This window comes from Chiloscyllium plagiosum, unplaced genomic scaffold, assembly GCF_037043375.1.
Source record: "Chiloscyllium plagiosum isolate Xiang-an unplaced genomic scaffold, Cpla_swu_hap1 HiC_scaffold_5, whole genome shotgun sequence".
Lineage (NCBI taxonomy): Eukaryota > Metazoa > Chordata > Chondrichthyes > Orectolobiformes > Hemiscylliidae > Chiloscyllium > Chiloscyllium plagiosum.
Window position 1 is genome coordinate 79,416,661 of NW_028270143.1, and position 26,009 is coordinate 79,442,669.

At 41.6% G+C, this 26,009-nt stretch overlaps 1 protein-coding gene across 7 annotated transcripts in view; it reads left to right on the top strand.

The window, feature by feature from the left end:
- adam22 (ADAM metallopeptidase domain 22) overlaps positions 1-26,009 on the top strand; it is a 390,158-nt gene that overhangs the window by 149,845 nt on the left and 214,304 nt on the right. For all 7 annotated transcript variants that reach the window (XM_087987353.1, XM_043690348.2, XM_043690349.2 and 4 more), the window contains exon 5: positions 16,986-17,068. In XM_087987353.1, coding sequence (XP_087843479.1) covers positions 16,986-17,068 — 83 coding nt within the window. The remainder of the gene's footprint in view (positions 1-16,985; positions 17,069-26,009) is intronic.

Genomic DNA, 26,009 nt, shown 5'->3' on the forward strand with positions numbered 1-26,009 from the left:
AAGTCTGAAATTTGCTTGCAGAGTGTGAAGAGACATTGTTGGTTGGTTCATTGTTCATGAAGAAAACCTGTACTTTGTCATTTTTTCCTCCCAGCTAGTTCTGACTGACCTTCAACTTGTAAGAAAGCTGCATTAAATTGTGTTCAGGTCTAAGGAAAATTAGTCATATTGGACTTGAAATGTTAACTTGGTTTCCCTCTCCATGGAGATTGCCAGAAGTGCAGCATTTCTCCAGCACATTCTGTTTTCATTTCAGATTTCCAGCACATTTTGTCATTATTAAGCTAATATATGTTATGCCCATGCCAAAATGTGATGGGTGCTGGGGAAAAATATTCAGAGAAAGTCGTGCCAGATGTTACAATATTGTCACAAAGGCAGATGAAAATGCTGCAAATGGTTCTATGGCTGGCTTTTGCAGAAGTGTCTGGAGAAGATCCTTAAGGTTCCTAGTTTGGAAAGTTGATAAAATTCATTTTGAGCTTGCACTGAGAGTTAGTTGTCAGGGACCAGTGCCTAGAGATAGCTGTTAAGTGAATTTCCTGCACTCCAGTATTAAACTCAGGTTGGTTTCTCAATTGGGTGTCCTGGAATAGGCTCCAGTAAGGGAAAGAAAGCGGAAGGAAACTGGCTAGGGGGGTGTGTACCCTGCGGTTCAGAAGATCTGAAACCTGCTGTTGAGAAAGAGACTGCAGAGGAGAGCAAACAACAGCAGACAGTATGAGGAAGGCAAAGGCACGAACCAGTCAGCAGAGTGTAACAAAAGACGGCAAATTTATATGTAAGATTGCCAGTGCCTGGGGAGACAGCCACATCAATCTCTAATGTACTGGCTGAAGAGATCGCAACAAATTGTGTTGGTGAACATCAATGCCTGTAGCGTTGAAGGTTACAATGGCCCTGAACATTTTTGCCTCAGTCTTGCTCCACATCAGGTAGAGAATTCTGTGGGGTATTACATTATATTGTCCATCGTTACATTAAGATTTTTGTAGATGCTGTATTTAGGCTGTCATGAGTTTATTTCATTGAGTAAGGGCAACACCAGTCAGGCAGACCAAGTTAGAGGCCTTGGCAACATTGTTGGATTTCCAAAGGGGCAAAAGGTCATCCATATTGTGTAATGTCTCACAGCTAGTACGCACATCAACTTTAAGAAATATTTTCATGATAGCAAGCTACCAGATAGTATCAAGGTTTCAGTCACCACCTAACAGGGGCCACTTGGAAGTCTGACATGCTGAGGAAAATATCTTGCAGTTGTAACTGGGTTGTCAGTCCTGGTCCAGATATGGCAGTGCCTGTGATTGTAACGTATATGTCGAAGTAATAGAAGTCTATCTCAAATAATAGCAGTCTATCTGTAATAGAACTCTGTCTACAGTACTACATATTTATGGTTTGGGAGCAAATGTGAGTATTGCCTCACCAGGAATGATCATCCTGTTGACAGTAAAAAACAATTTGTGACATCTGTAGCAGATCATGAGAACAGAACATACATTGCATTCATTCATAAAGATACAATTCACAAATCCCAGATATCAGATCAATCCATTACACCCACGTTGCAATACCAGTTCCTCCTGGAACGTCAGGGGCATTTGGAAAGAGGGACATTCTATCAATATCCAAGTTTTGTGTGATTCAAAACTAAGAAGAATCCAGGTGTGTGGACATTATCCGAGGACAAATGACAATGGATACACACTTAGACACTCTCAAGTACAGGGATGTTCACCAGCCAGGAACCAATGCATAGCAGGCTTCTGGGTGATAAAAGGAGATGGCTAGTGACCAACAAGGAAGCCACACATTAAGCCTGAGGATGTATAATGACAGTCACACATCATTGCGCACACCAGCGATCTACTCAGAATGTGCCTTAGATGTTTACACAAATCAACTGGCACTCTGCAATCTGAACCTGCTGGAGTGTCACACCTGGGCATTTTCTGCTGTACTTTATACAACCTGTCCATACACAGAGGGGTAGCCCTGGCACAGGAGGATAGATGGAGTCCACCCTGCCTCTGATGTCTATTCTGATGTTGAGGAGGACAAACCATGACAGACTGCTGCACAAACTGGTCTGCAGGAGGCTGTAGATAATACTGGGAGACACAAGATTCTTATATACAACTAAAATTCGAATCCTGAAGAAGGGCTTATGCCCGAAACGTCGATTCTCCTGTTCCCTGGATGCTGTCTGACCTGCTGCGCTTTTCCAGCAACACATTTTCAGCTAAAATTCCACTAGCACTGTCTCTTGCTCAATAACACCATCTTGGCTACAGTCACCTTTGTCTGTTATCTGCCTCTCAATAACACCAGAGCAATGTATGCAAAGGTCAATGTAGAGTCCCCACCTAATGCTGAACAGAGGGATGCAGATGAACACAAACTCCCTCAACAGCATTCAATCAATCCAATTCAAAACCATAATGTCATGCCTATGTAGTGCACGTATGTAGCCAGAGCATCACATTACAATTATTTAATAATAAAATGATAACTCTCAAATATCAAAATCACCCATATAGCCCCATACATGACTACATGTCCTGTACTTAACTCACTGAGTGTGAGACCAGCTCGGTGTATGGGACAGTGCTGAGTGTAAGACCAGCTCGGTGTATGGGACAGTGCTGAGTGTGAGACCAGCTCGGTGTATGGGACAGTGCTGAATGTGAGACCAGCTCGGTGTATGGGGCAGTGCTGAGTATGAGACCAGCTCGGTGTATGGGGCAGTGCTGAGTGTAAGACCAGCTCGGTGTATGGGGCAGTGCTGAGTATGAGACCAGCTCGGTGTATGATGCAGTGCTGAGTGTGAGACCAGCTCGGTGTATGGGGCAGTGCTGAGTATGAGACCAGCTCGGTGTATGATGCAGTGCTGAGTGTGAGACCAGCTCGGTGTATGATGCAGTGCTGAGTGTGAGACCAGCTCGGTGTATGGGGCAGTGCTGAGTGTAAGACCAGCTTGGTATATGGGGCAGTGCTGAGTGTGAGACCAGCTCGGTGTATGGGGCAGTGCTGAGTGTGAGACCAGCTCAGTGTATGGGGCAGTGCTGGATGTGAGACCAATTTGGTGTATGGGGCAGTGCTGAGTGTGAGACCAGCTCTGTGTATGGGGCAGTGCTGAATGGAAGACCAGGTCAGTGAATGGGGCATTGCTGAGTGTGAGACCAGGTCAGTGAATAGAACATAGAACATAGAAGAATACAGCGCAGTACAGGCCCTTTGGCCCTCGATGTTGCGCCGATCCAAGCCCACCTAACCTATACTAACCCACTATCCTCCATATACCTATCCAATGCCCGCTTAAATGCCCATAAAGAGGGAGAGTCCACCACTGCTACTGGCAGGGCATTCCATGAACTTACGACTCGCTGAGTGAAGAACCTACCCCTAACTTCAGTCCTATATCTACCCCCCCTTAATTTAAAGCTATGCCCCCTTGTAATACCCGACTCCATACGCGGGAAAAGGTTCACACTGTCAACCCTATCTAACCCCCTAATCATCTTGTACACCTCAATCAAGTCACCCCTAAACCTTCTTTTCTCTAATGAAAACAGCCCCAAGTGTCTCAGTCTTTCCTCATACAATCTTCCTTCCATACCAGGCAACATCCTGGTAAACCTCCTCTGCACCCGTTCCAGTGCTTCCACATCCTTCCTATAGTATGGCGACCAAAACTGCACACAATATTCCAGATGCGGCCGCACCAGAGTCTTATACAACTGCATCATGACCTCAGGACTCCAGAACTCAATTCCTCTACCAATAAAAGCCAGTACGCCATATGCCTTCATTACCGCACTATTTACCTGGGTGGCAACTTTCAGAGATCTGTGTACATGGACACCAAGATCCCTCTGCTCATCCACACTACCAAGTATCCGACCATTAGCCCAGTACCCCATCTTTTTGTTATTCTTCCCAAAGTGAATCACCTCACACTTAGCTACATTGAATTCCATTTGTCACCTTTCTGCCCAGCTCTGCAGCTTCTCTATATCCTGCTGTAAACTGCCACATCCTTCCTCACTATCAACAACTCCTCCGACTTTCGTATCATCCGCAAACTTGCTCACCCAACCTTCTAACCCCTCTTCCAGGTCATTTATAAAAATGACAAACAGCAATGGTCCCAAAACAGATCCTTGCGGAACACCGCTAGTGACGGGACTCCATGAAGAAACTTTGCCATCAATTACTACCCTCTGTCTTCTTCCATCCAGCCAATTCCTAATCCAAACCTCCAACTCACCCTCAATGCCATATCTCCGTATTTTCTGCAGTAGCCTACCATGGGGAACCTTATCAAACGCCTTACTAAAATCCATATATACCACATCTACCGCTTTCCCCTCATCAACCTCCTTCGTCACCTTTTCAAAGATTTCAATAAGGTTTGTGAGGCACGACCTGCCCTTCACAAAACCATGCTGACTATCCTTGATCACATTATTCCTATCCAGATGTGCATAAATCCTATCCCTTACAATTCTCTCTAAGACTTTGCCCACAACAGAAGTGAGACTCACCGGCCTATAGTTACTAGGGTTATCCCTACTCCCCTTTTTGAACAAGGGAACCACATTTGCTATCCTCCAGTCTTCTGGCACTACTCCTGTAGACAAAGAGGACATAAAAATCAAGGCCAATGGCTCTGCAATCTCCTCCCTTGCTTCCCAGAGAATCCTAGGATAAATGCCATCAGGCCCAGGGGACTTATCTATTTTCACCTTTTCCAGGATTTCCAACACCTCTTCTCTACATACCTCAAAGCCATCCATTCTACTTATTTGTGACTCAGTATTCACATCGACGACAATGCCCTGTTCCTGAGTAAATACTGAAGAAAAGTATTCATTCAGTGTCTCCCCAATCTCTTCCACCTCCACACGCAACTTCCCACTACTATCCTTGACTGGACCTATTCCTACCCTAGTCATTCTTTTATTCCTAACATACCTACAGAAAGCCTTAGGGTTTTCCCTAATCCTACCGACTAAGGACCTTTCATGTCCCCTCCTTGCTGCTCTTAGCTCTCTCTTCAGGTCCTTCCTGGCTACCTATAACTCTCAATCGCCCCAATTGAACCTTCACGTCTCATCTTGAGATAGGCCGCCCTCTTCCATTTAACAAGGGATTCCAATTCCTTATTAAACCACGGCTCCCTCGCACGACCCTTTCCTCCCTGCCTGACAGGTACATAATTATCAAGGACACTCAATAGTTGCTCCTTGAACAAGCTCCACATATCATTTACACTCTTGCCTTGGAGTCGACTTTTCCAAGCCACACATCCTAAGTCATGCCTCACCGCATCATAATTTCCCTGACCCCAGCTATAACTCTTGCCCTGTAGTACACACTTATCCCTCTCCATCACGAGAGTAAAAATCACCGAATTATGGTCACTATCCCCAAAGTGCTCACCTACCTCTAATTCTAACACCTGGCCTGGTTCGTTACCCAGAACCAAATCCAGTATGGCCTCACCTCTTGTTGGCCTGTCTACATATTGTGTCAGGAAACTCTCCTGCACACATTGAACAAACACTGACCCATCTAACGAACTTGAGCTATAGCTTTCCCAATCAATATCAGGAAAGTTAAAGTCCCCCATAACAACCACCCTATTACTGTCACTCATCTCCTGAATCACCTTCCCTATCCTTTCTTCAATGATTCTAGGACTATTAGGAGGCCTGTAAAAGACTCCTAACAGGGTGACCTCACCTTTCCTATTCCTAACCTCAGCCCAAACTACCTCAGATGGCAAGTCCTCATCCATCGTCCTTTCCACCACTGTAATATTATCTTTGACAAGCAATGCCACACCTCCCCCTCTTTTACCCCCACCTCTGACCCTACTAAAACATTTAAATCCTGGAACCTGCAACAGCCAATCCTGTCCCTGTTCTAGCCATGTCTCCGTAATAGCCACAACATCAAAGTCCCAGGTACCAACCCACGCTGCAAGTTCACCTACCTTATTTCGTATACTTCTTGCATTGAAGTATACACACTTCAAGCCACTTTCCTGTTTACAGGCACCCTCCTTGGAAATTGATGCCATGTTCCTAACCTCCCTACACTCCAGGCCCTGCACCCTGAAGCTACAATCTGGGTTCCCATGCCCCTGCAGAGTTAGTTTAAACCCTCCCCAAGAGCACTAGCAAACCTCCCCCCAAGGATATTGGCAGTGCTGAGTGTATGACCAGCTTAGTGTATGCGACAGTGCTGAGTGGGAGACCAACTTGGTGTATGACGCAGTGCTGAGTGTATGACCAGCTCAGTGTATGGGCCAGTGCTGAGTGTATGCTGAAAATGTGTTGCTGGAAAAGCGCAGCAGGTCAGGCAGCACCCAAGGAGCAGGAGAATCGACGTTTCGGGCATGAGCCCTTCTTCAGGAATCGCAGAGTGCTGAGTGTATGGCCAGCTCGGTGAATGGGGCAGTGCTGAGTGTGAGATCAGCTCGATGTATGGGGCAGTGCTGAGTGTGAGACCAGCTCGGTGTATGGGGCAGTGCTGAGTGTGAGACCAGCTCGGTGTATGGGGCAGTGCTGAGTGTGAGACCAGCTCGGTGTATGGGGCAGTGCTGAGTGTGAGACGAGCTCGTTGTATGGGACAGTACTGAGTGTATGACCAGCTCAGTGTATGGGACAGTGCTGAGTGTAAGACCAGCTCGGTGTATGGGGCAGTGCTGAGTGTAAGACCAGCTCGGTGTATGGGACAGTGCTGAGTGTAAGACCAGCTCGGTGTATGGGGCAGTGCTGAGTGTAAGACCAGCTCGGTGTATGGGGCAGTGCTGAGTGTAAGACCAGCTCGGTGTATGGGGCAGTGCTGAGTGTAAGACCAGCTCGGTGTATGGGGCAGTGCTGAGTGTAAGACCAGCTCGGTGTATGGGGCAGTGCTGAGTGTGAGACCAGCTCGGTGTATGGGGCAGTGCTGAGTGTAAGACCAGCTCGGTGTATGGGGCAGTGCTGAGTTTAAGACCAGCTCGGTGTATGGGGCAGTGCTGAGTGTGAGACCAGCTCGGTGTATGGGGCAGTGCTGAGTGTGAGACGAGCTCGTTGTATGGGACAGTACTGAGTGTATGACCAGCTCAGTGTATGGGACAGTGCTGAGTGTAAGACCAGCTCGGTGTATGGGGCAGTGCTGAGTGTAAGACCAGCTCGGTGTATGGGACAGTGCTGAGTGTAAGACCAGCTCGGTGTATGGGGCAGTGCTGAGTGTAAGACCAGCTCGGTGTATGGGGCAGTGCTGAGTGTGAGACCAGCTCGGTGTATGGGGCAGTGCTGAGTGTAAGACCAGCTCGGTGTATGGGGCAGTGCTGAGTGTAAGACCAGCTCGGTGTATGGGGCAGTGCTGAGTGTAAGACCAGCTCGGTGTATGGGGCAGTGCTGAGTGTAAGACCAGCTCGGTGTATGGGACAGTGCTGAGTGTAAGACCAGCTCGGTGTATGGGGCAGTGCTGAGTGTAAGACCAGCTCGGTGTATGGGGCAGTGCTGAGTGTAAGACCAGCTCGGTGTATGGGGCAGTGCTGAGTGTAAGACCAGCTCGGTGTATGGGGCAGTGCTGAGTGTAAGACCAGCTCGGTGTATGGGGCAGTGCTGAGTGTAAGACCAGCTCGGTGTATGGGGCAGTGCTGAGTGTAAGACCAGCTCGGTGTATGGGGCAGTGCTGAGTGTGAGACGAGCTCGTTGTATGGGACAGTACTGAGTGGATGACCAGCTCAGTGTATGGGACAGTGCTGAGTCTGAGACGAGCTCGGGTGGATGCTTCCTTTCAGTAAACAAAGAGGGTTGCCAGAACATTTCAGAGTTACGGAAATATGTCCCACCAAGAATACCATGCAAAAAAGTAGTGTAACTATAATTTTTAAAAAAACATCAGATGCTATTTAAGAGTTCCCTTAAAACTTGCCTTATATTCAAAGCACTTACAGCAAATCTAGCAATGGTCCTGAGTTATAGACGATGCTCCTTTAAATAATTTTGTGGTAAATCTGGAAAATTAATGATGTTCATGCATGAAGTGCATGCAAGCACTTGTTATAGTGTAAGTTTCAGAACTTTTATAACCTTTTTATGGATTGAAAGAATGAGCCAAAAGTCTGTCTGGAATAAAAGGTTAAGGGACAAGGATAAACAGTTATTCAGAGATAGAAAGCAATTAGCCATATCTCGGAGAAGAAGGAGTTGAAATTATGTAAACAAAACTGTTTTAACAATGTTCTGAGGAAGTATCACTGGACCTGAGATGTTAACTCTGATTTCTCTCCACAGATGCTGCCAGACTTGCTGAGCTTTTCCAGAAATTTGTGTTTTTGTTTTAGATTTCCAGTATCTGCAGTTCTTTTGAGTTTTTTTTCTGTTTTAACAACAGCTTGATAACTGGCTGCCTTATACCACAAGGGTAAATGATTGCCCTGCAGAAGAATTTAAGGAGTTAATAATAGGCAATGTTTCAAACAGACAAGCCTATGCCAAGTGTAACAAGGAATAGGGAAGCTACTTCTGATGTGAAAGCAAGCTGCAGTTTGACAGCCCCATAGGAGTGGTCAGTATTTTAGATGAAAGAATCTGAAGGATCATCAATAATGTCACACCATAAATGTAAAAGAGAAAAAGTAGTATAAGAATTCGACTCCAGGAATGTTCAGCAGCAGAACTTCAAAGAACAACACTGCACAAGGATTGAACCTTGACATCCAGAGACTGGCAGTGTTTATTGGAATCATAGCAACATTCCACTGTTAATCGGGTAATAGCCAAGTTAGGGTGTGAAGCTTAACTTGCTTATTTGAAGAGTCTTATTTTGGTTGCTACATCTAATAAGGTTTAAATAATTGCTTCAGAATTTGATTGTAAGTGCAGTTTCTTAGTAAGTAGCCAAATTAAAGGTAATTTACCCACAACTCACATAAACTAATTTAAAGTGTGAGGCTTAATTTCATCTTGATAAAGTATTACCGTAAGGTTGTCACTTCCAATTCACTGTATATTACTTCCCAGCACACATGGCTGGGGAATTGGCCCTTTAATATGTAAAATGTAAGTGATGCATAGCAGAACATGAACACTGATGTTTTTGCCCTCAACAGATGTACGTCCATTGAAAAATATGGAAACAACAGATTGGGTGTGCTAATTGGCCATTTGCTGAGAATCTCATTATGGGAAGAGGTGACTTGAAGGAATGTTTAATTAATTTTTATAAAGATTCAAATGACATAAATCATGCAGTGTAGCTGTTTATCAAATTAAGCTGTGGCCACAATGCTACATTGCAGATGTGACTGGAATGAGGAGATTCTGTTTCCTAATTTGTGGTTACCATCGAAGGCGGGTGATCCATCAACTTATTCAAAAAATTTGGTTAAATATCCATTTAGTAAAGGACTGAAAGCTGTAAAACTATTTATAGAAGCATCAGTGATTCAATAATATATGAAATGCTATGGCTGTACTTCGGGGGGAATTATGAGATTATGTATAGTTGAAGAATTTTAGTTGTAATATTGTTTTGATTTACTGCACTTTTGCAAAGATCATCTGACTGAAGCAAAAAAATGTTTTTAAATGTTGTCTTATAGCAATTTTACTTGCATAATTTGCCTCATCGTGGAAGCTTAAATGAGTTGAAGGGAAGGTACAGACTGAAGAAAACATACAGTTGATCTTTTGTAGTACTTGAATATTGAATAATGCTGAAAAATATTCATGTTGTCAAAGGTTTTTGTCTTATACTCATTAAAACATTGCAAGTACAGGTTGACACTACTTTATCCGAAATCCAAAAAGCTCCAAAATTAAAAGTATTTATCCTGAACTTTTTTCTCAATAAGCATGTTGTTTGGCATGCTAACAGTTAACTCAACTCCACACCCACTCAACCCATGTCACTCAGGCATGACATAGCGGTGTGGCCCAGCATTGGCAGGCGTCAATTCTGTCTCAGTGCTTATAGTAATCACAAGTGCGTCTGCTCTTCAGTAATTTTTAAAAATTTTACTATAAAAATGTCATTTAATCCTTTATCTGAAAAATTCTGAAATCCAAAGGATAGCTAGTCCTGAGGGTTTTGGATAAAGGATTGTCTACCTGTAAAACCAATTTAAATGGAACAACATTTGTATATTGCATGGGAAGAGTATGTTGATTGGTTGACAAGTGGATTCTGCTGGTTGGATATACCATCAGAGACAATGTAGCAGTGAGAAGATGACTGACAGCTAATTGCCAAGCTTTGTTTAAATTCAAATCTGCAAAGTTGATGCTAACTTGGTAAAAAACTAGTGAATGGCTGTCATCTATTTTATTCAGTTGAAACAGGCACAGTGTGTATACAAGATCTTTCTGTCTACAAAGAACAGGGTCCCTTGTTTTAAAATATGTAACCTTCAGTACACACATGTACACCATGTTGTGAGCCAATTTTCAATCTGAAATTGGTTGCCAGCATAATTCTTAGCACAGTTGTGATTAATGAGCAAATGTTGGCCGATCATGGAATTATATATAATGAGCATTGTTTAGAGTTTTGCAAGGTGCTCATAAGGTGTAGTTATTACTTTTCCTGTTGGGAACAGTTGAAGAGACAATGCTGCTTGGTATGCTCTGCTGGTCTCTGCAACATAGGGCCTATATACCAGCGTAGACATTTCTATATCACCTTACTCATTTGTGTGGCAGGCAGATGTATTTTTCAGTTGATGATGGCATCCCGTTAGTGGTAAGCACCACTTCTGTTGGTCCAGGATATTCCTTTGGCTGTTCACAATAGGTAAGGTGACATGGGGCAATTAGCCTTTGACCAGCATTTTACATGTGACCATATTCAATCTGTATGCATTGCATATGGGCGAAGAAGATTGCAGATGAAGTATAGCTGCAATTTCCAACTGCATGCTTCATGGTATGTCCTTCAATGTCCTGGTGCCCACCAGATGTGGATCCTGCACTTTCACCGATCACATTGATGCTGATCTGATCCTGACATCAAAATGGGCCTCATTGGACTTATTGGCTGACGCTGCACAGATTTTGCCATTAGCCCACATAGCTCAGAATCCTTTCAGATACCGCCTACAGTGTCCTTCATTAGATGTGATTCTGCAATTGGACAGCATTTGTTAAATAATCCTGATTGTTCCAGTACCCTTACACTGTGACACACTTGTACATATTTTAAAATAGCTCCCTGTTCTTTGCAGATAGAAAGACGGTATACATACAGTACGCTTGTTTCAATGGAACAAAATAGGTGACAGCAATTCAAAAAAGGTAAAATTATTTAAATTTAAACGAAACTGCAAGCTAACTGCCAGCTATCATCCAACTTGTGCATTCTTTACAACATTGCCTCTACCAATCAGCATCCACTTACTAGTCAATTAGCATACTCTTCTATTATAGTTTAAAAATGCTGTTCCACTCGTACTGGGATTATTGTGAACCGTTCTAAGAGTGCAAGTTGAAGTATTTTGACAAAATGTGCCTTTTTTCACCAGTACTCAAGTTGATCATTTCTTGTTTCATATTTCTGTTAATCATGAATTTATTACAGGAGACATAAACTGTAAATGCTTCTGGTGGTCATTTAGAATTTAGGTCCCATCTTATAGTCAGTGGCTTATCTTAATTAATTTGTGGGACGTGATTGTCAATGGCGAAGCAACCATTTATTGCCTACCTCTATCTGTCCTTGAGAAACTTAAATTGGTTAACACATCCAATTGTATAATTTCTAGACCTCAGAAATCTGTTCATAAACATTCTTAGTACTGTGGTGCTTGAAATCAATTTCTGGAATTTCACAGCTAATGTTTGGAGTGTAAGAAGTATAATTCTTAAGCCTGTGCATGTATTCAGTTTCATGTCGATATTATGGAATAGTCTGAATTGTTTACATTTTTAACAATCTTCAGCGCTTCCTTTATTAAATGAAAGTGGTTTAAACTTGCAGGACAATCAGTAAATAAAATAAATGACTTGAATATGTAATATCTTTTCCTGCAACTACTAGAAAATTAGTCCTTTTGAAATGCTAAAAAAAAAAGCTGGCATAACTTTTTCCACCTCAGACTAGCTGATTATTATACATGTTAAACTGTGATTTAGATTAGTTTAGGTATTGTAGCTATAACCCAAATAACTGGGTAATCCAAGATGGAAGACAGGATAAATTTCTGGCTGTAACAGGCTGCTCCTTTTTTGAGGTATTTGAGTTGTTGCAGGTGATTTCCTCAAATTCCAGGAGCAGCAATTACTGTTTTATATGGTGTTGCATTGTTTTGGAACTTAGGAGAAAAAAAAAGTCAAACAACGGCACTTTTAAAAGGGAGAGGAACAGGCAAAGGTAGCATATGGTGAGGTTAGTCCAGGAGAAAGAGAGAGAGAAACTCACACTGCTAACTGACACAGCAATGAACCTGTGCAGTTATTGCCTTTGCTGTTGAATTCATGTATTGCTGGACATCGGAGTGCGTCAGGGAAAATTAACAAACAGCGAAATTTACAATTAATCTTGGAGGAACCTATTTGGGAGAGATCACAGCACAGAGACAGATAAGTGAATAGTTTTGAGTGTGGCCTTGGGGCCTTGCCTTAAGTCTGCAATAGTGAATAGAGTGGGTTCTTTCTTGATTATATGTTTTATTGAGATGATTAAACATAAAAATATAAGTCATAAGTATTGAGTTAGCCTGGAGCAATATTTTGTAGAGGAATAAGACGGGGCTATTTTCTGGGTCTGCAGATTGGAAGAAGCAAAAATGGCCCTTGGTAGAGTGATATGCTCTTCTTGTCCAATGTGGGGGTTTAGGGAGAGTTTACTTGTTACTGAGGATTACATCTGCAATAAATGCCGTCGGTTGTGAATCCTATCAGATCGAATGGAGCAGTTGGAGCAACAGTTAGAGGCAATGGGGAATTTACAAGAGCAAGGTGGTGTGATGGATGGCAGTTATAGTGAGAGAGAAAAGTCACAGATACAGTCACATAGATGAGTTAACTCTAGGAAAGGTAAGAGAGACAGGCAGGTAGCGCAGTAGTCTTCTGTGGCTTTCTCTATTTGAAACAAGCATGCTGTTTTGTAAAATCTACGGGTGATGGATTCTCAGGGGAATGTTGCACGAACAGCCAAGTTTCTGGCTCTAATGCAATGAGGGGTATCTGTGTTCTAACAGATTGATTGTGTTAGGGGAGTCTCTAGTCCAAGGCACAGACAGATGTTTCTGTGCCCAGCAGCAAAAAATCTGAATGGTGTGTTGCTTCCCTAGTGCCAGGATCAAGGATGTCTCAGAGAAGGTGCAGAATGTTCTCAAAAGGGGAGAGGGCCCAGCAGGAGGTCATTGTACACATTGGAACCAACAACATAGGAAGGGAAAAGGTTGAGATTCTGAAGGGAGAATACAGAGAGTTAGGCAGGAATTTAAAAAGGAAATCCTTGAGAGGAGTAATATCTGGATTACTCCCGGTGCTACGAGGATAGAGCAGATGAATATGTGGCTGAGGAGCTGGAGTATGGGAGAAGGATTCACATTTTTGGAATCTCTTTTGGGGTAGAAGTGACTTGTACAAGAAGGACTGATTGCGCCTAAATCGGAAGGAGACTAATATCCTGGCAGGGAAATGTGCTAGAGCTCCTCGGGAGATTTTAAACTCGTAAGGTGGGGTGGGGGTGTATGGGGGAGGGTGGGGGTGGGATCCAGGGAGATAGTGAGGAAAGAGATCAATCTGAGACTGGTACAGTTGAAAAAAGAAGCGAGTGAAACAGTCAGGGCAGGCAGGGACAAAGCAGAGAACAAGTTAACTAACAGGGAATGCAGATGAACTCAGAGCATGGTTAGGAACATGGGACTGGGATATCATAGCAATTACAGAAACATGGCTCAGGAATGAACAGGACTGACAGCTTAATTTTCTAGGCTACAAATGCTACAGAAAGGAAAGAAAAGGAGGCAAGAGAGGAGGGGGAGTGGTGTTTTCAATAAGGGATAGCATTACAGCTGCACGCAGGGAGGATATTCCCGGAAATATTACATCCAGGGAAGTTATTTGGGTTGAACTGAGAAATAAGAAATGGATGATCACCTTATTGGGATTGTCTTATAGACCTCCTAATAGTCAGAGGGAAATTGAGAAACAAATTTGTAAGGAGATCGAAGTTATCTGTAAGAATAATAGGGTGATTATGGTAGGGGATTTTAACTTTACAAACATTGACTGGGACTGCCATAGTGTTAAAGGTTTAGATGGAGAGGAATTTCTTAAGTGTATACAAGACAATTTTCTGATTCAGTATGTGGATGGACCTACCAGAGAAGGTGCAAAACCTGACCTACTCTTGGGAAATAAGGCAGGGCAGGTGACTGAGGTGTCAGTAGAGGAGCATTTTGGGCTCAGTGACCATAATTTTATTAGTTTTAAAGTAGTGATGGAAAAGGACAGACCAGATCTAACAGTTGAAATTCTAAATTGGAGAAAGGCCAATTTTGAGGGTGTTAGGCAAGTACTTTCAAAAGCTGAGTGGGCGCAGATGTTCACAGGTAAAGGGACGGCTGGAAAATGGGAAGCCTACAGAACTGAGATACAAAGTGTAGACAGTATATTCCTGTCAGGGTGAAAGGAAAGGTTGGTAGGTATAGAGAATGCTGGATGATTAAAGAATTTAAGGTTTTGATTAAGAAAATGGAAGAAGCATATGTCAGGTATAGACAGGATAGATCGAGTGAATCTTGAGAAGAGTATAAAGGCAGTAGGAGTACACTGAAGAGGGAAATCAGGAGGGCAAAAAGGAGACATGAGATAGCTTTGGCAAATAGAGTTAAGGAGAATCCAAAAGGTTTTTACAAATACATTAAGGACAAAAGGGTAACTAGGGAGAGAATAGGGTCCCTCAAAGATCAGCAAGGCAACCTTTGTGTGGAGCCTCAGGAGATTGGGGCAATACTAAATGAGTATTTTGCATCACTGTTTACTGTGGAATAGGACATGGCCGATATATAATGTGGAGAAAGAGATGGTGACATCTTGAAAAATGTCCATATTACAGAGGAGGAAGTGCTGAATGTCTTGAAACGCATAAAAGTGGATAAATCCTCAGGACCTGATCAGGTGTAGATTAGAGTGGTGCTGGAGACGCACAACATGTCAGGCAGCTTCCAAGCAGCAGGACAATCGATGTTTCGGGCAGGAACCCTTCATCAGGAATGAAGGGCTCCTGTCCGAAACGTCGATTTTCCTGCTCCTCGATGCTACCTGACCTGCTGTGCGTTACCAGCACCACTCTAATCTTGACTCTGATCTCCAGCATCTGCAGTCCTCACTTTTCCCTAGTTGATTTTAACCTTACTGCAAATCATCTTGCAAGGATGCCTACCTGATCAGGTGTATCTTAGAACTCTGAGGGAAGCTAGGAAAGTGATTGCAGGGCCTCATACTGAGATATTTGTATCATCAATAGTTACAGGTGAGGTGCCGGAAGACTGGAGGTTGGCTAACGTGGTGCCAATATTTAAGAAAGATGGTAAGGACAAGCCAGGGAACTATAGACCAGTGAGTCTGATGTCGGTAATGGGCAAGTTAGTTGGAGGGAATCCTGAGGGACAGGATGTGCATGTATTTAGAAAAGCGAGAACTGATTAGGGATAGTCAACATGGCTTTGTGCATGGAAAATCATGATTCACAAATTCTTGACTGAGTTTTTTGAAGAAGTAACAAAGAAGATTGATGAGGGCAGAGCGGTAGACATGATCTATATGGACTGGGAGACTGGTTAGCAAGGTTAGACCTCCTGGAATACAGAGAGAACTAGCCATTTGGATACAGAACTGGCTGAAAGGTAGAAGACAGAGGGTAGTGGTGGAGGGTTGTTTTTCAGACTGGAGGCCTGTGACCAGTGGAGTGCCACAAGGATCAGTGCTGGATCCACTACTTTTTGTCATTTACATAAATGATTTGGATGTGAGCATAAGAGATATAGTTGGTAAGTTTGCAGATGACACCAAAATTGGAGGTGTAGAGGACAGCAAAGAACGTTACTTCGGATTACGGTGGGATCTTGATCAGATGAACGAATGGTCTGAGGAGTGGCAGATGGAGTTTAAATTAGATACATGCAAAGTGCTGCATTTTGGGAAAGCAAATCTTAGCAGGACTTGTACACTTAATAGTAAGGTTGCTGAACAAAGAGACTTTGGAGTGTAGGTTTATTGCTCCTTGAAATTAGAGTTGCAGGTAGATAGGATAGTGAAGAAGGCATTTGGTATGCTTTCCTTTATTGGTCAGAGTATTGAGTACAGGAGTTGGGAGGTCATGTTGCGGCTGTACAGGACATTGGTTGGGCTACTGTTGGAATATTGCATGCAATTCTGGTCTCGGAAGGATGTTGTGAAACTTGAAAGCATTCAGAAAAGATTTACAAGAGTGTTGCCAGGGTTAGAGGATTTGAGCTTTTGGGAGGGATTGACTAGGCTGGGGCTGTTTTCCCTGGAGCGTCAGAGGCTGAGGGGTGACCTTTTTGAGGTTTATAAAATCATGAGGGGCATGGATAGGATAAATAGACAAAATCTTTTCCCTGAGTGGGGGAGTCCTGAACTAGAGTGAGAGGGGAAAGATATAACACAGACCTAAGGGGCAACTTCTTCTTGCAGTGAGTGATATGTGTGTGGAATGAGCTGCCAGAGGAAGTGATGGAGGCTGGTACGATTGCAACATGTGAAATGCGTCTGGGTGGGTGTTATGAATAGGAATGGTTTGGAGGGATATGGCCGGGTGCTGGCAGGTGGGACTAGATTGGATTGGGATATCTGGTCGGCATTGATAAGTTGGACCGAAGGGGTCTGTTTCCATGCTGTACATCTCTATGACTGTATACCTAATGTCAATTCTGACAATTTCCAGTGAAATCTCCAAAAAAACATGGTATGATGCATAGTGACACTGATTTGTTTTAATTACAGGTTGGCGAACACTGTTATTACCATGGCAAAATCCAAGGAAATCCAAAATCCTCTGTGGCCATTTCAACATGTTATGGACTACAGTAAGTGGCAAATGATTTAGAAATTTCACATTGAATGTTGTTTTGAATTGCTTTGTTCTGGCTTCATCCTGGAATCTGTAGACATTATAACATGGAATCAGTCGGGTTTTGGGGTCTGTGGGGGTATCATTTATAAAATACGTTGCATATATTGGGTACGGTGGCTCAGTGCTTAGCACTCCTGCCTCACAGCACTAAGCGATCAGGTTCAATTCTCCCCACAGGCCACTGTCTGTGTGGACTTTGCGCATTCTCCGTGTCACTGTGGGTTTCCTCCCACAGTGCAAAGATATGCAAGTTGGGTGGATTAGCCATGGAAAATACAGGATGAGGGGTAGGAGGGTGGGGGTGGGTGTGGGTGACATGCATTTTGGAAGATTGGTGTAGACTCGATACACTGAAGAGCCAGCCACTTGGAATTCTATATCAAGACTTTATGCATTGTACAATGCTTGTGAGGAATGGGAGCGGTTCTGTATCTTGAATTCTACTCTGTTGTATTGAGAGGCTGTTAAAGTTATTTGATCTTATCCTTGCTTCTATCTTCCTTCAGTATTTACATGGGTGTGGGATAAAATTTTGATGTTACTCAACTTACATAGATACCCAGGATGAGGCAGTGGATATTTCTAGGGGAAAAAAAAAGAGTCAAGGATAGTTACTTTCTAATTTCACAGGAAGTTTTCCTGAATGAAGCAAGCTTATCAAAATTTCAGGTAAATCATAATAATTTAGTTCCCCATCTTTCAGAGTCATGAATGTTGTAAGAATGGATAATAATTTTAAAAGCATATCAATCGCTGTTGCTTGTGTCCACGTCGAAATGCTGAGAGATCTGTGAACATTTTGGAGACATTATTCTAATCACTCTGTCTTATGAAGAATGATATCAATTTCCCTTTACATCTTGTATGAAATACACTTCAAAGTGAGATGGTAAGTTGCACATTTATAAAAAAGGTAACTCAGCAGAATTTTGTTTGGTTTACTGTAGTTTGAACTCAGCAAGCAGGAGATGTAGGGAAAAATGATTGCATGCAAATTTGAAAATTCAGAAGTTCTCTTTTTTTTTTAACAAACATTGACCAAAAATATGCCTGTCTGATTTTATAGGAGATACACAGTGAACATTGATAAAACTTTTTAAAAAATCTCATTGCACTGCAATACACAAGCAGCATTGTTCTTGTAAATCACGCATTATAAAGATTCATTGTAAAGGTTCATAAATTTAAAAATAACTCTTATTGCATGGGATTTATATTTAGGACACTACCACTAAGATGATAAACAATAAAAGTGCTCTGTCTCGGGTAAATCACTGACGCACACTTGCTGAGTGTGCCCAATGCATTTCTGAAGACACCACTTGGACTGCAGCTGATATCCCATTCAAAGATCTCTGAGCTACCAATGCCACAGTCCAGTCTGCGCTACACAGTGTCTCATAGACCTAATGGATGTCCGTGTACAGTTTGTGCATCCATGTACCATGATGTTGCAATGTTGCACATAGCTATGGAGAAGCGTGTCAGTGCAGTGATAATCACCCTGTGCCACCATATCTAAAATTGCATGAGGATCCACCTAGGGGAGAGTATTTGCACTGTTACCTCATAAGATGTGAAGTTAGTTCTTCTTCCTCATGCACCTGAGGGCCTGTAGTGGTAGGAGGATAGGGTGCCCTTGGTTGGACATTTGCACATGCTGCACACACAAGAAGTGATGATGAGAGGGGGCCGAGGAAAGTAGAAACCTCTACAGCATTGAAACTGTCCAGTGTCACTCAGTGTGCAACACAACAGAAGATGTGAAGTCCTCAACAATTGAAGCTTTGGTTTCATCAGGCCTTGCAGCCTTCACTCCCATTATCATGGTTATCTTCAATGCATCCCAAAATAACAAGGACCCATACCAATGCTGCATTCTAACACTTGACACAGGCTTCCAGTCACCATCTGCTTCCTGCCACTCAGCCAATTTGGATCCAGTTCCCCACATTACCCTGCAACCCATGGATTCTAAGTTTCTTAACCAGTCTCCCACATGACACCTTGTCAAAAGCCTTACTGAATTCATGTTGACTACATCAACTGCACTAGCCTGATCTACACATCTCGATACCGCTTTGAAAAATTCAATCAAGTTTGTTAGAAATGATCATCCCTTGACAATGCCATGCTGACTGTTCTTGGTTAATCCTTGTCTCTCCAAATGGAGTTTAATTCTATTTCTCAGAATGTTTTCCAAAATCTTCCCTGCCACTGATTGTAGACTCATAGGCTTACAGTGTCCTACCCCCATTCTTATATAATGGTACCACATTTGCTATCCTCCAGCATCTCTCACCTTTCTGTTGGTCTAGAGTCACGTGTAGGCCAGGTAAGAATGGCAGTTTTTCTTCCCTAGAGATTCTTAGTGAGTCAGATTTTTTTAAACAACACTTGATGATTGTTTCCATGGTCACCATTACTAAGACTAGCTTAATATTCCAGATTTATTCACTGAATATGAATTTTTCCAGCAGCTATGATGGGATTTGAATCCTTGGCCCAAAAGCATTAGCCTTGGCCTCTGGATTGTTAATCCATTGATGTTACAATGACACCCCAGTCTCTTTCCACCCTGCTAGGCCTATGACTACCTTGAGTCATCAAACCTCCCCTTGGATCAATGGAAAGCTTCAGGACAACCAGCATCCTCAGTGTCACCATCTGTGCGAGTTCTGCACTTGACTTGACGCACTTTCTTCACATCCCTACTGGCTCTAATTGGACAGAAAACAAATCTTCATACCAGTCAAAGGCTCACCTGAAAACTTATCCGGATCTTTTTTCTTGCCTCCATGGTGAAATCTCAAGATTCCAAGACTTATTGAGGTTTCTTTTTCCAGCTGCTGTGAAAGTAATGAAACCTGGCAATCGCAATTATTTGTTTTATGATTAGATGTTTTGTTCTAATTTAGCTTCTGATAATTAAGGTTTACCTTGGTCGACTATGATATTTGTAATTTTAATCATTTTCTATAGTTAATTTTTTTCAATTAACAGTCAAAACGAATGAATTTACTATCTGCAATTATGAATTGTAATCTTAACTTTCTGTTTTCAATTTTTCCTAAGTGCAGTATGCTAGACAGCAAAGCTTGATAAATTGTTTGGGAGAAACTACTGAACACATCATTGTGAGGGAGAAGAATTAACATGAGTAGTTTACAGTTATTAACACAAGCACTTCACAAAACTTGGCACTTCAACCATATATGTTAATTCAGCTCCTTCACACTCTGGTACAATGACTTGCTTAAGACAGTTCACTAAATGATGTAATCAGCAGTCATTCTTCCAATAAAGGGGGATTGAGTCAGTGCCACAGTGAGTAGGGAGAGCAGGTGTACAACTGGTCCAGTGGGAGGAGGAGGAGGTTTTGCAACCAGTTCCTAGAAATATGACATTTATCACGCTTCTGTGTATAGTGAGCTTAAGAATGAAATTGTGACTATATTTTAAACAGTTTGGTGCCCCCCAAAGAAAAGTGAATGCTTTGACTAAGATAATGAAAATAATTTTTTAAGTATTTCAAGATAGGATCTTTAAGGGTCTGCAGGATCAAATTGATACCATCAGGTTTGCTGTCCTGCTGATCAGTGAACATTTAGATCCAAGACTCCATTCAAATGCTGTAACTGGATTCCACTTTCATCATATGAGCTATTGTGTACACTCATATCACTCTTGTTCTGTATCCATTACAAGAACATACATGACAAAGCATATAGGGCAGGTTTGCAATAATAAAGAGTTGGAAGGAATTCTAACTCCAAATGCAGCTTGTAGATTCTTCTTTTAGTTGCACATCTGAGAAGATTTCTACTTGTTACTTTAAAGCTGATGTTTTGGGCAAAGTCTGTGGACTTGCAAAGCCAATAAACTAAATCCTTCTTGTTTGACCAGTCATGTGAGTAACTTTATGAGCTGCAATTCTGGGGATAAGATTCTGATTTCAGTAACCATGTGATTTGCATACTTGCATACACATTGCATGTGGGCACATCTTCTTCCATAGGCTCATTCTATTCATAATTTAGTCTTCATTTTCAAGTATAAATTCCTTTGGCATGTTTGGTTTACACCTGAAATTAAAGTGCTCTCTGCCTCAAAATCTTTACATCAAAATAGTGTTGGAAATTTAAGTCAAACCTTTTCTCAAAATGTCAAAACTACAGAAACCCACAATGATGGGTTCCTTTTTCCCACTGTCCATAGGCCTTTAAATTCCATGCATGAATAATCACAACAGTTTGATATACTCATTTAATCTTGTTTGTGTCCTACGAACTACTGCATGGTGGGATTGATTTCAACATGCAAAGAAGAGGATAATTATGTAAGTTATCACTGGATCTTAGAGATGTGTGTCCTACCCTTTAGTCAGACTGAATGGCATGTCATTCTACAATCCTGTGATAAAGAGCAACAGAATGGATTGCAAAAAGAAACAATTACAGACCTTTGCTATCTTACCTTGTTAATGCAAATTTAATAGAAAACAACATTTCTGATGTTGTTTTTCACTATAGTCTTTAATGATTTTCTAATTGATCCAAGTGATTTCAATTAAAAATTATATTAATTCAGTTTAGAATGAGGGATTTTTGGTGTGGAGATTAAATTCAAGAACTTTGTACACAAACAAATTCTACATCATATGTCAGTGCATCTGGTTGTGCTCCATTAAAATATTTGTACAAATAATATTCTCTAAATGTGGTGCCTCAAATGTTTGGAAGGTGAAAGATTGTTGAATTACAACTGATATGCAAAAGCTTTTTGCATAATTGTTTTGTTATTATTTATTATATTATTTTGCTTATCATTTACACACTATTTCTGTGCGTCTCTGCATGGTTTCAGAACCATGAAATGGTAGGAATCTGTATTGCATTTCAGAATAAGCTTATTCAGAATAGTACTAGTAGCAATAAATGATTAACTTTTATGAAATAGAGCTTCAAAATATAAATTATTTGGATAACACTGGTAGAAAGCTCGTGTGGATTACTTCAATACTATAGATGTAGAAGACTAACCTGAAGTATGGGGAGGATACTAACTAAGTTTATGGATGACATGAAGATTGGCTGGATGATCACCAGTGAAGAAGAAGAACTTAGGTTACAAGAGGATATAAACAGACTGGTCAGATGGATAGATCAGTGACAGAATTTAGTCCTGATAACTGTGAAGTAATGTACTTTGGAAGACGTAAGGGAGTACTCAATGAATAGCAGGACCCCAGGACGCTCAGAGGAACAAAGGGATCTTGCAGTACTTGTCTACAGATCCCTGAAACCAACAGAGCAGGCTAATAGGGTAGTTCAGAAGGAATGAGAAAGTGAGGACTGCAGATGCGAGAGATCAGAGTCAAAAAGTGTGGTGCTATAAAAGCACAGCCAGTCAGGCAACATCCGAGGAACAGGAAAATTGACAATTGGAGCATAACCTCTTCATCAGGAATCCTGATGAAGAGCTTATGCTCAAAACATCGACTCTCCTGCTCATTGGATGATGCCTGACCAGCTGTGCTTTTCCAGGATCACACTTCTTGACTCCACTTAAAGGCAAATGTCCCATATTCCTACTTATCAGTCATGGCTGAGATTATAAGAGCAGGGAGGTTATATTGGAACAGGACTTAGATTAGGCCACAGCTAGAGTACTGTGTGCAGTTCTGGTCACCCCACTATAGGAAGAATGTGATTGCATTGGAGGGCGTGCAGAGGAGAATCACCAGGATGTTGCCGGGGTGCAGCATCTTAGCTATGAAGAGAGACTGGTTAAGCTCGGATTAGTTTCTTTGGAGCAAAGAAAGTTGAGGGGGGGACCAGATGGAGGTCATAAGATTATGAGAAATAATAGAGAAAACTCTGAAGGAAAGGGTAGATAGAAAGAACCTGTTTGCCTCAGTTGGAGGATTAATAACAAGGGGCCATAATTTTAAAGTGAAAGGCAGGAGGTTTAGAGGGGATTTGAGGCAAAGCTTTTCCACTAAGAGGATGATGATGGGGTCTGGAATGCCCTGCCTCTCTAAGTGAGGCCAGAAGCTTCACAATGTTTAGAAAGTGTTTGAATCAAGTGTCATAATATTCAATGCTATGGGCCTAATGCAGGAAAGTGACAGCAGTGTAGGTAGTGGTGTATTTTTGCTGATACAAACACTGTACTGTATGATTTGATGATTCTATGACTTAAATTTCTGATGGGGACATTAAAAATGTTGTTTCTGATTTTCTATTCAAATACATTGTACAACTTGAGTTATGTGCTTGCAATTTTTGCATGGTTTCCTTCTGCCATAGGTGCTTGGAAAAACCCCTGGTACATTTTAACTTAATCCAGAACCACAGTTTTGATATTATGGTTTGTTAATTTTTGAACATATAAAATGAATCTAACAGGACAATACTACAGAAGATACAGTGCAGAATTTCAAATCTGAAGGCAAAACTCAGGCACTTTTTTCAGACTTGGGAGTACTTATCAGAATTCTAAGTAACTGACAAGATTTTGGGTGCAAAATGCAGTGCCGGTGGGTTAACTCTATGTAACAGGTTAGCTGGAAAGGAGGTAGGAGTGGAAGTAATTGGATAACACTTTCAAGGCATTGGCATATGAATGATGGGCCAAATGGTCTTATTCTGCATTCTAAAATTCCAAGTAAAGTTTAAATGAAATTTCTAGTCTTTTAAAAACCCCTGCAGATTTGCAATAATTAAGACTTGTTGTGCTGTATTGCTGTGCTTAACAGCCAAAGGAGTGGTTCCGTAGCTATTTAGAATGTGATCCGGCTTCAAAATTGACATTTTTAATCAATGTGTTCCAGTACCTCTGGGGCAAGTGGTACTTTCTGGCCTCGAGCTAAGTTCACCGCTGCACCACAAGAGCAATTACTTATAGAACATAGAACGTAGAACAATACAGCACAGAACAGGCCCTTTGGCCCTCGATGTTGCGCCGACCTGTGAACTATTCTCAACTCGTCCCCCTACACTATCCCAAAATCACCCATGTGCTTATCTAAGGATTGTTTAAATTTCCCTAATGTGGCTGAGTTGACTAAATTAACAGGTAGGGCATTCCACGCCCTTATCACTCTCTGCGTAAAGAACCTGCCTCTGACATCTGTCTTAAATCTATCACCCCTCATACACGCTGACGTCATCATCCTAGGTTATCTACATTATATACTTGCTGTAAAGGATTGCAGTGAAAGTTAGGCTTGCTATTTTATGTCAATGTGGAAAATTTGGGGATATTTTTAATCTGCGCATCCAGTTTAGCTTAATTGGTTAGATTGATTAGAGTTTGAACCAGATTTCCCACAACAGCTCTGCCCTCAACCTTACTCAGTAAAAATAATCGCAGCACTTGGCCATTAGAGTCCTGAAGAAAAACTTTAATGTAAGCCGCTAGTTGGTAAATTGATTAGATTGGCTGCCTATTCTACATTCTATACATTTTTCAATTGTGTGGATTAGGTTGAAATGATCTCCATAGTTTGTTTAGAATATTAAAAATATACTGGAAAGACTAAGACATTTTTCACCAGAGTATAGGATGTTGAGGGGTGACCTTATTGAGGCTTATGAAATCAAGAAGGGCATAGATAGTTGAATGACAAGGGATTTTTCCCCTATAGGTTGGGAGAGTTTAAAACTAGGGAGCATCTTTTTAAGGTGAGGGGAGAAAGATTTAAAAAAGGACATCAGAGGTAACTTTTTTTACACAGAGTTGTTAAAGTGTGGAATGAACTTGCCAGAGAAAGTTTTGGATGCAGGTACAGTTCGTGTTTAAAAGACATTTTGATAAGTTCATGAATAAGACATATTTAGAGGGATATGGACCAAACACAGGCAGTGGGACTAGTTTAGTTGTGGACTAGTTGGACCGAAGGATCTGTTTCCTTTTGTATGATTCTATAACTATATCACTTTCGCACATGAGATAGAAGATTACAGTTAAGATTTGATTATTGGATCATTTCAGGTCAGCAGTGTTCCATGCTGATGAGATTTTATCACCATTATTTAGTATATTCACATCCATTTATAGCAGCTACTTCTTCAAGGAGATTTGTTTTTGCTAGTTGGACACATTCCCAAAATTCCCACTGTAAAAAGGTGTAAACATATCATTAGCTTTGGGTGAAAAGAAGTGTCCAATAGGCATAATCCTCTCATACCTCTCACATTGCCTTGAATAGTTCTGTATTTGATGTAAATGACATTGATTGCAGGTCCCATATTATTGCTGTTTAAGTAAAAGAAAGGCCCTCCAACTTTGAGATATCAAGTTTGGTTGTTGTAACAGAAACTTGCAACTTATTTAAGAGGAAACCTGGCTCTGCCCCTGAAACAGTGTATTCTACAGGGCTATGGACCATTTGCTAAAATGTAGAGTTAGAATGGGCAGCTAGTTGGTACATGATGGGCTGAATAGTTTCTTTCAGTACTGTCGCATTTTTGTAGTTTGATGATGTTATCGCCTGAGAAAAACAAAAACTGCCACTTGCAGTGAGACTTAATTTGCAGTGTTTTAATCTATGTTTTGTTTTCTGGTGCATCTGAACATTAGGATCTTGGAGTTACCAAGCTTTAAGTTGTTGCCTGAAAAGGAGTACTCAAATCTTTTACCTAGCTATTCTCTTGAGTGACAGACAAAAGGCAAGGAACCGATCCGGAACTTAATTAAACAAACCCTTCTTTTAAACTTTTAACTTTTTAAGTACCAATACTCAATATAAAACATACAGTCAGTGTAACATTTACTTCATCTAACAACTTCAACTTCATCTCATCTCATTTAACTTCACTTTACCTCACTTTAATTTAGTTCATGTTTAACCCTAACTCTTAATTTGATTCAATATGTTTGGCATCATT